The sequence below is a fragment of the Haematobia irritans genome, chromosome 3, assembly GCF_050003625.1.
Source record: "Haematobia irritans isolate KBUSLIRL chromosome 3, ASM5000362v1, whole genome shotgun sequence".
NCBI classification, from domain to species: Eukaryota; Metazoa; Arthropoda; class Insecta; order Diptera; family Muscidae; genus Haematobia; species Haematobia irritans.
In genome coordinates this window covers 199,468,134-199,477,397 of record NC_134399.1, presented here as the reverse complement: position 1 = coordinate 199,477,397, position 9,264 = coordinate 199,468,134, and the positions used below count along the sequence as shown (strand labels likewise).

Here is a 9,264-nt window from a genome sequence, read left to right as displayed (position 1 = left end):
CAAGAGAGGGCTTTTGCATGTCATCTGGCTAGCTGTAATGGTCTCATTAGTTATCTATGACCCAAAACCATTTATCTATGACCCAAAACGAATCCATATGTCTTCTTGATAAAAACTCAAAAATCAAAATATTAAAAAAATAACAAATCTGCTTTTTGATTCTTTTTACAATCTGTAATGGCAAACTACTGCATTATCACAGATTTGTTTGCTTGCTAGGGATTTTTATTTGACTTCATTTTTTCTTATATGTCCACGAAGCCCGAAAAAATTTTTTTTATTAAATAATTTATTTAAAAATCTATATACGAAATCTTAAATCTAAAAATACTTTTGTCAAACAATAAAAGAAATTATAAATTTACAAATATAAAATAGAACAGGACAAAAACAGGTTAATTGAAATAACATCAGAATTCTGTGGATTTTCGTTTACAAATTAGATCATCAGAGTCCCACTAGTTTGCCACCAATGATATCCAAATGAGTGTTTACACTTTTGTTGATCGACTTGAAAATTTGTTGTGGTTTCTTTGGTGATATAAGGAAAATGATAGAAATTAACATCAAAAGTGAATTTATTTTATTTAAAAGTAAGAGCAAAAATGTTTGGGTTAATCTCTTTCATTGTCCCACTTTAATTTACTTACTTGAATTATAGTATTAAGAAAATTTGAAAATGCTTCATAACCATTGACAAGACTCCTTGAAATACCATCGAACATGTCACCGTTATTGCCATATTTTTCATGTTCACTTATCGTATCGACAATTGGCAGAAGCTAAAAATAGTTCAAATTATTTACGAATACGTATATTTTTTTACATGCTATTTATTCGTTTGACTGCACCTGTGTCTTATCCACTATGGCCTTCTGACTATTGTCATAGGCACTTAATATCTTAGATGGCACAGCTTCTGACTCCAAATTCACTGACTCCCTCATTTTTACTGGTGCTTGAAAGAGAGATATCTGAAACAAATTGGCCATATTAGTTTATGAGAGGCGTAATGGATGTCTCTAGGCATAGATTATAAATGATATAAAGATATTATATTCTCCGTACAAAAAAAAAAAAAACATATGCTGGTTCCAAAGATTAATTTCGTTTTGATTTATTCGTAAAGAGGCATTTTCTTTTGTGTTGCTCGTAAAGAGTAAATCCCCTTAAAATTAAATTTCGTATTTTCGCCATTTTGCAATTTTTTAAAGTAGAATACAGAACTTTTTTAGCAAAAATATTAGTTTCTCGCCAAATATAAATATGCTTGACGAAATCTACCATACCAAAAAATTTTCTGCAGAAAATTTTGTAAAAATTTTATTTCTATAGAAAATTTTGTCAAAATTCAATTCTATAGAAAATTTTGTCAACATTTAATTCTATAGAAAATTTTGTCAATATTTTATTTCAATTGGAAAATTTTGTCAAAATTTTATTTATATAGTAAATTTTGTAAAAATTTAATTCTATAGAAAATTTTGTCAAAATTTTATTTCTATGGAAAATTTTATTTCAATAGAAAATTTTGTCAAAATTTTATTTCAATTGGAAATTTTTGTTAAAATTTTATTTTTATAGAAAATTTTGTCGAAATTTTTTCAAAATTTTATTTCTATAAAATATTTTTATTTTGTTATTGTTGGTTTGTACTTCAATCATATTTGTTGTTTTGATCTCAGCTTAAACACCATTGCGTTGACTAAACTACAAGAGTAGCTTAACCAACAGAGGAAAAGAATGTTTGTGAAATTTGCCCAAATAAATTTCACAAACATTATTTTCCTCTATTGGCTAAGCTACTCTTTAAGTTTTAGGTTTTAAGATGAGATCAAAGGTTAGGTTAGGTTAGGTTAGGTGGCAGCCCGATGTATCAGGCTCACTTAGACTATTCAATCCATTGTGATACCACAGTGGTGAACTTCTCTCTTATCACTGAGTGCTGCCCGATTCTAAGTTAAGCTCAATGACAAGGGATCTCCTTTTTATAGCCGAGTATGAACGGCGTTCCACATTGCAGTGAAACCACTTAGAGAAGCTTTGAAACCCTCAGAAATGTCACCAGCATTACTGAGGTGGGATAATCCACCGCTGAAAAACTTTTTGGTGTTCGGTCGTAGCAGGAATCGAACCCACGACCTTGATGAGATCAAAACAACAAATATAAAATATTTTGTAAAAATTGCATTTCTATAGAAAATTTTGTCAAAATTTTACTTTTATGGAAAATTTTATCTCTATAGAGAATTTTGTCAAAATTGTATTTCCATTGAAAATTTTGACAAAATTTTATTTCTGTAGAAAATTTTATTTCCTTAGAAAATTTTGTCAAAATTTTATTTCCTTAGAAAATTTTGTCAAAAATTTATTTCTATAGGAAAACTTGTCAAAAATTTATTTCCTTAGAACATTTTGTTAAAAATTTATTTCCTTAAAAAATTTTGTCAAAATTTTATTTCATTGTTGTTGTTTTTTTTTTTTTGATTTCAGCTTAAAACCATGCATTGACTAAACTACAAGTGTAGCTTGAACAACAGAGGAAAAGAATCTGATGTATGTTTTGTATTTTCCGATTGAACTTCAACATTGTAAGTTTCAATGGAATGGCTTCTCATCAGAGAAAACGAAATTCGCTAATTGGCCGCTTTGTATGTATAATTTCTAAGTATATAACATGGTTGCGACAAACATATTACATGTTTAACATCTTTTACATACCCTGAATCCCGAATTTGAATTTGATCCATTATCCTCAGCTTGCGAATGTATATCAAAATCTGATGTATGTTCTGTATTTTCCGATTGAACTTCAACATTGTAAGTTTCAGATATATCAGAATCTGTGGACAACTGACGGCCTTCTGATTCAGGATTTTCTGCAGCAATTTCAATATTCGACGATTCAGCTACCGCTTGGTCATTGCCTTTATTCACTTGGCTTTTTGATGAAGTCTTTAGAATTAATGGAATATTAGACGGTTCAATATTGTCTTCATTCATCACAATTTTATCCAGAGGCATGGTAAATGCAGAAGGCAATGACAAACACACAATTAAACCACACATGACCATCGATGACCATATTACACAAAATGAGATTTTCATTATGTCGATAGTTTTTTTTTATATGTAAATAAAACTAAAAATAAAAACCGTTTCGTTCGTTCGCTATCACAATCTTAACAATTCCACAAATTTCAAGTAACTAACGGCTTAGGGTTTTGTTTTGAAAAATTGCGATGGGTTTTTTGGGTTTATGTTAAGGCCACCAAAAGGCTTTTTAACCGTGTACCAGCGTATAATTTGTAACAAAAGTCTCTGTCATGATGATTGCACACATTTTTATACTGAATCGTAAGCCTCCAACAGGCCAAAAAGCTTGCTTGGTTTTTCTCTCTGCTAAGTGGGCAAGGCTGTTTGTGTACTGAGTTTATGCTGCGTGTAGATCATCTACACCACCTGGCCGTCCGTCCGTCTTCGAAATTTTGGTACAATTTTTTTTTCTCCAGTATTTACTTGGCCACTTTACATCATTGTCCATGATCATCCATCCCCTTTTTATATTTAACAAGTAGAGGAGAGCAATTGGTCTTGATTGAGAGTACTCTGCTAACTATGTTAGTGTCAACATCTTTCACAATCAACTAGGAAGGAAATTTGGTATCAAGTTATGCCATTGCACACCTTCAAACAAATCTCCGATTGGTGTTGTTGTTGTTGTTGGAGCCGAAAAAAATTGCTATAGTTTTGTGGTCATTGGCCTGTGGTGTTTGTGGATTATGTGGAGATGAAAACTACCCCATTTGAAAAGTATAACAAGATTTGATATATAATATCTTCCTATACCTGAATGTTGTTTGCATTGATTTTCACCATTTAGCCTATTATGTATCACATAAAGTATTTGAAAATCTAAAAATTCATTATTAAATCTTAGTTTTGAATTTTGAACAGCAAACACACGCCATATTTGTTTGCCTTGTATTCACATTCGTTCGGCAAAATTCAATGAAGAAATTGTGTAATAATCTTGTTTTTATGTCCATTGCCCACTCTGTGAGATGGGGCTTCTGCTATTGTAGTAGCAGCAGGGAATTTCGATGTGCGCGCGCATGCGTACATATGCCCCACTGACTGATTGACTGACTTACCGAGTAATGTAAACAAGTTCTCATTACGAGTTTAAAAAAAAAGCTACCAAAAGCTTTCATAAAATACAGTGTAACTGTAAAAGTCCATTGCCACGATCAGTTCAGTAGTCAACTTCAGCTATGATTGTGCCATTGTATATGTATGTGAAAATTTGTCTTTAGATATTCCTCTTATCAAATGTCACAAATTTTAAAGCATACTTTAAGGAGCGCACATAAATGGCTCCCTAATGGGAACCAAAACACTCCTGGAAGCGGATGGATCTTACACGCAAACAAATAATGCTTTCCTCCCAAACGAAATTTTTATTTATCAATTAACTTTTTAAATGGAAATATTTTGGTTATATTTTTTTCTGTGCACTCTTGCCAAAAAATATTCTACTAAAATTTGAAAAAATTGAACCAAACATCCACAAAATTTTACAAATCTTATTGTGAAGTTTTTGGTCAAATTTTAGCAAAATTATATTTTTTATACACAATTCTTGCAAACACTTATGTTGGTAGACAATTTTTGCAAAATTTGGTTTTCCCCGTGAAAAAGTAACATTATGCTCATGATGCTAATGCTTGGGCGCCAATGATTTTTCAAGAAGAAGAGAAAATTGCTTTTGTTTTTTTTATTTCTACCTTATAATTGTACCCTGAACAAATCTATATGTCAATAATAATTCAAAACTTTGTTTATATATTTCCATCGTGTACTGAATTCCACATGTTTCGCATTCAAAAACTTATGATTGCAGAATATCGCGAACTATATGAACCGGTTATCGTTGAGAATCCTTTCACTCAAGTTGATGAATTTGGCAATGGCCTTCAGCAATTCCATATCGGTAAGATTGATAACTATAAACAAAAAGTATGATTTCTTTCAAAATGTTCTCATTTAAGGTTTAACCCGTTCCAAATTAATTTTCGGTTGTGATGATTTTGACAACAGCCATGTACAAAATGTCTATGGCAATGGTCTAGATCCTGAAATTGAGACATTTGATTTAGTAAGCATTCTCCCGCTACAATTCCTGAAATTGAAATTTTTTCGTAAAAAGGGTCGTGATATAATGCGTATTGTCATTTGTGGTGAAGAAGATAAGCCGATGTTCTTTGAATTTGGTGGACATTTATACAAAAAGGTTTGTAGTTTTATCCTATAGAGGTGTAGTAAAGTCCATTTAAATTTTATTTTATCTTACACAGCTCTTCTGGAAAATGTGGAAAGAGCGTGTCTCTACAATACGTCTATTACATCCAAAACTAGATCATTTAACTGGATCATCACCATTCTCCAGCACGGATGTTTTAGCGGAAGAAATAATATGTCATGCTATTGTTCATAATACACCGTCCATATATTCATTTGGGCAATGCTCTATGTTGCCATCCTAATATATTTGGAAAAAAATAATGATATGATAAATACTTATTAGAAATAAAATTAAATCTTTGAAAACATATGTACTTAAATATTTTTTTACACTTAATAATATTTAAAATTTTAATATTTCAGTTTTGTTTTTTTATCATCGTATCTACGGTTGCCACGATTGGTAGAATTCTGCCAAAAATGGTCGATTTTTTACTGTTTGGTATATAGGTCAAGATCAAGAATTCTGATGTTTTGGTAGATTTTGCAATTTTGACAAAATTCTATATAGAAATGTTTTTTTTTCTTTTTTCTATAGAAATAAAATTTTCACAAAATTTTCTATACAAATAAAATTTTGACAAATTTTCTATAGAAATAAAATTTTGACAACATTTTCTATAGAAATAAAATGTTTACAAAATTTTCTATAGAAATAAAATTTTTACAAAATTTTATATAGTAATAAAATTTTTACCTAATTATACAATTATTATTCGAGCTTTATGGACAGATATAGATTAAGGAACATGGTTAATAGAGCCATTGAAAAGAAAACGCCAGATACAAATCTATACACGCCTGGACTGTACATGTTTCGGTTCGGGCGAATGAACCTTTCCACAGCCTTTAGTATAGATCTGGCTGGGAGAGATAACTCAATTTTGGGCCCTTTATGCTAACTCCTTATGGAGAAAACATTTGGGAAATTTCCTCTTACAAATTGAATCATCTTTTCTCCCACTCTCGAATAATAATTGTATAGTTAGATATAATGCATTTGGACGTCAATTGCCTGTTTCGGTATCAGGCTAACATGTAATATAATAAGCAACGATGAGCCCGTCGTAAAACTAGGAAAAACACGACTAATGTACGCGTTAGAATTGTTGTTGTATCCTGGAAACCAGTTTCTGTTGTCATATGTTGTAGTTGACTGTAGAAACAATAAGCATTGTTCGACTGTTCACCACTTAGGTGAATTCTAACAAATTAGCTTTCTAAAAATATTTTTCGTGTTGTTGCATTACTATGTAACAAAACGAAATAAAAATAAGATTAAGGGACTTGTAAGTTATATGAAAAGATGATGTACAGTGGGAGAAAAGATGATTCAATTTGTAAGAGGAAATTTCCCAAATGTTTTCTCCATAAGGAGTTAGCATAAAGGGCCCAACATTGAGTTATCTCTCCCAGCCAGATCTGTAATAAAGGCTGTGGAAAGGTTCATTCGTCCGAACCGAAACATGTACAGTCCAGGCGTGTATAGATTTGTATCTGGCGTTTTCTTTTCAATGGCTCTATTAACCATGTTCCTTAATCTATATCTGTCCATAAAGCTCGAATAATAATTGTATAATTAGATATAATGTATTTGGACGTCAATTGCCTGTTTCGGTATCAGGCTAACATGTAATATAATAAAATTTTTACAAAATTTTATATAGAAATAAAATTAAAAAAAAAAACCTTGAAATTTTGAAAAAAAAATATTATTTGGGAATAAAATTTTAACAAAATTTTCTATAGAAGTAAAATTTTGACAAATTTATTCTAGGAATAAAATTTTGAAGAAATACAATTTTTTGTAAAAATAAAATTTTTTTCTATAGAAAAAAATGAAAAAATGTTCTATAAAAATAACATTTACATACAATTTCCCTTAGTCAACATCTTTAAAAATTATAAATTTCGTTTTTGGTCATTCTATCCAAGGGTAAGTTCTCCTTATTGTAGAAGACGGGCGAGATAAGTTTTTTTTTAATTTGGTAGATCTTTTGGTAGATTATTTTTGGCTAGAGTGCCAAAATATTCCTATTGAACTAAATTTTTGACAAAATTTTCAATAGAAATAACATTTTGTAAAATTTTGAGAAAATTTTCTATAGAAATAAAATTTTGCAAAATTTTCAATAGAAATAAAATTTTGACCAAAAATAAATAAATAAAATTTTGACAAAATTTTCCATAGATATAAAATTTTGACAAAATTTTCTATAGAAATAAAATTTTGACAAAAATTTTTATAGAAGTAAAATTTTGACAAAACTTTCTATAGAAATAAAATTTTGACAAAATTTTCTATAGAAATAAAAATTTGATAAAATATTCCATAGAAATAAAATTTTTTTATAGAAATAAATAATTGACAAAGTTTTCTATAGAAATAACATTTTAATAAAATCTTCTATAGAAATAAAACTTGAACAAAATGTTCTATAAAAATAGACTTTTAACAAAATTTTCTATAAAAATAAAATTTTGACAAAATTTTCTATAAAAATAAAATTTGAAAAAAAATTTCTATTGAAATAAAATTTTGACAAAATATAAATAAATAAAATTTTTGACAAAATTTTCTATAGAAATATAATTTTGATAAACTTTTCTGTAGAAATAAAATTTTGACAAAATCTTCTATAGAAATAAAATTTTGACAAAATTTTCTATAGAAATAAAATTTTGATAAAATATTCCATAGAAATAAACTTTTCACAAAATTTTCTATAGAAATAAAATTTTGACAAAATTTTTTATAGAAATAAAATTTTTACTAAAAATTTTTTATAGAAATAAATAATAAAATTTTAACAAAATGTTCTATAGAAATAAAATTTTGACAAATTTATTTTAGAAATAAAATTTTGAAGAAATAAAATTTTTTGTAAAAATAAAATTTTTTTCTATAGAAAAAAATTACAAAACTTTCTATAAAAATAACATTTTCATACAATTTCCCTTAGTCAACATCTTTGCAAAATTTAAATTTCGTTTTGGTAATACTATCCAAGGGTAAGTTCTCCTTATTGTAGAAGACGGGCGAGATAATTTTTTTTAATTTGGTAGATCTTTTGGTAGATTATTTTTGGCTAGAGCGGCAAAATATTCCTATTGAACTAAATTTTTGACAAAATTTTCAATATAAATAACGTTTTGTAAAAATTTTGAGAAAATTTTCAATAGAAATAAAATTTTGAGAAAATTTTCCATAGAAATAAAATTTTGACAAAATTTTCTATAGAAATAATATTTTAACAGCATTTTTTATAGAAATAAAATTTTGACAACATTTTTTATAGAAATAAAATTTTGACAAAACTTTCTATAGAAACAAAATGTTGACAAAATGTTCTATAGAAATAAAATTTTGATAAAATTTTCTATAGAAATAAAATGTTGATAAAATATTCCATAAAAATAACATTTTCACAAAATCTTCAATAGAAATAAAATTTTGACAAAATTTTCTATAGAAATAAAATTATCACAAAATGTTCTATAGAAATAAAATTTTGACAAAATTTTCTATAGAAATAAAATTTTGATAAAATATTCCATAGAAATAAACTTTTCACAAAATTTTCTACAGAAATAAAATGTTGACAAAATTTTCTATAGAAATAAAATTTTGACAAAATATAAATAAATAAAATTTTTGACAAAATTTTCTATAGAAATATAATTTTGATAAACTTTTCTATAGAAAGAAAATTTAGACAAATTTTTCTATATAAATAAAATTTTGACAAAATTTTTTTTATAGAAATTAAATTTTAACTAAAATTTTTTATAGAAATAAATAATTGACAAAATTTTCTATAGAAATAAAATTTTATTAAAGTCTTCTATAGAAATAAAACTTGAACAAAATTTTCTACAAAAATAAAATTTTGAAAAAAATTTCAATAGAAATAAAGTTTTGACCAAATTTTCTATAGAAATAAAATGTTGGCAAAATTT

General features: G+C 27.4%; 2 protein-coding genes across 2 annotated transcripts; one reads left to right on the top strand and one right to left on the bottom strand.

Annotated features, from left to right (window-relative positions):
- Positions 1–211: 211 nt before the first annotated feature.
- Positions 212–3,652, bottom strand: LOC142229233 (uncharacterized). Its single transcript, XM_075299775.1, has 4 exons — positions 2,722–3,652; positions 852–974; positions 651–782; positions 212–531 (listed from the first exon to the last, which is right to left on the bottom strand). The coding sequence occupies exons 1-4, from the start codon at positions 3,106–3,108 to the stop codon at positions 448–450; spliced, it is 726 nt and encodes a 241-aa protein (XP_075155890.1). The 5' UTR covers positions 3,109–3,652; the 3' UTR covers positions 212–447.
- Positions 3,653–4,842: 1,190 nt separating this feature from the next.
- LOC142229801 (uncharacterized) lies at positions 4,843–5,661 on the top strand. The gene is made up of 3 exons (XM_075300379.1): positions 4,843–4,993; positions 5,052–5,293; positions 5,358–5,661. The coding sequence occupies exons 1-3, from the start codon at positions 4,873–4,875 to the stop codon at positions 5,544–5,546; spliced, it is 552 nt and encodes a 183-aa protein (XP_075156494.1). The 5' UTR covers positions 4,843–4,872; the 3' UTR covers positions 5,547–5,661.
- Positions 5,662–9,264: the final 3,603 nt, after the last annotated feature.